At 61.0% G+C, this 798-nt stretch overlaps 1 protein-coding gene across 1 annotated transcript in view; it reads right to left on the reverse strand.

Moving 5' to 3' along the window:
* The window catches only part of CLCN7 (chloride channel, voltage-sensitive 7), a gene marked incomplete at both ends in the record, with an annotated part of 12,381 nt that overhangs the window by 5,934 nt on the left and 5,649 nt on the right, over window positions 1–798 (reverse strand). The window contains one exon of the mRNA XM_010139015.1: window positions 277–393. Coding sequence (XP_010137317.1) covers window positions 277–393 — 117 coding nt within the window. The remainder of the gene's footprint in view (window positions 1–276; window positions 394–798) is intronic.

Below are 798 nucleotides of genomic sequence, written 5' to 3' on the forward strand. Positions count from 1 at the left end.
CCTGAGCGCACAGGAGCCTGCACCGGCCAGCGGCTCCCAGAGCTGCCCCAAATTGTCCCTGGGACGCTCCGCAGCTCCCAGACCCAGCAGTGGCTGCAGAAGAGCCTTCTGCTGGGGTTGGTGGAGGTGGGACCTGATGAGACCCCACAGCCTGCTTGAACAGAGCCTGCCTCAGCCCCTGGGTGAGGTTTTAAGATAGACTGGTGACCCCAAGCTGCTGTGGGCTGCTTCTAACCCCCCCAAGAGAGCCCTGTATGGGGAATACCTGTGCCATACCTCGGTATCAAACCTGCCAAAGTTGATGAGCCCGGGGCTCGAGAGATCCCAAGCATTGCCGTGGTAAACACTCAGGACAGAGTTCAGTGTGAACGTAGAGATCATGGAAGCAAAGAACTGGAAGGAGATGCAGCCCAGGGTCACTGCCAGACATCTCCAGCCCCACCTCCTCACCACGTGCCCCCTCCACTACCCTCAACCACTCCCCCCCAACTCCAGGCGCTTGGGTAGGGCTTAGTACCCACAGTGTGGTGGGGATAAGAGGTCACATTCCCTGCGGCAGCACGGTGCGCAGCTGATGCTGACCAGGGGCTTGCTCCTCCTTCTGCCTCTCTGCTGCCATGGGGCATGGCCCAAGGCAGCTCCCTGGGATAGGAGGTGGCAGCAAGATGGAGCTCAGCCAGGTCCAAATTCAGCCCCCAAGGACCAGGGCACAGAAGGAGAGCTGGGATGCTGTTTCCTGGGACATGTTACACACGGCTGCCCAGCTGGGGCAGGGATGGCGGGAGGGCTTGGGGTGGA

The sequence above is a fragment of the Buceros rhinoceros genome, unplaced genomic scaffold (genome assembly GCF_000710305.1).
Source record: "Buceros rhinoceros silvestris isolate BGI_N320 unplaced genomic scaffold, ASM71030v1 scaffold22516, whole genome shotgun sequence".
In the NCBI taxonomy this organism is placed as follows: domain Eukaryota; kingdom Metazoa; phylum Chordata; class Aves; order Bucerotiformes; family Bucerotidae; genus Buceros; species Buceros rhinoceros.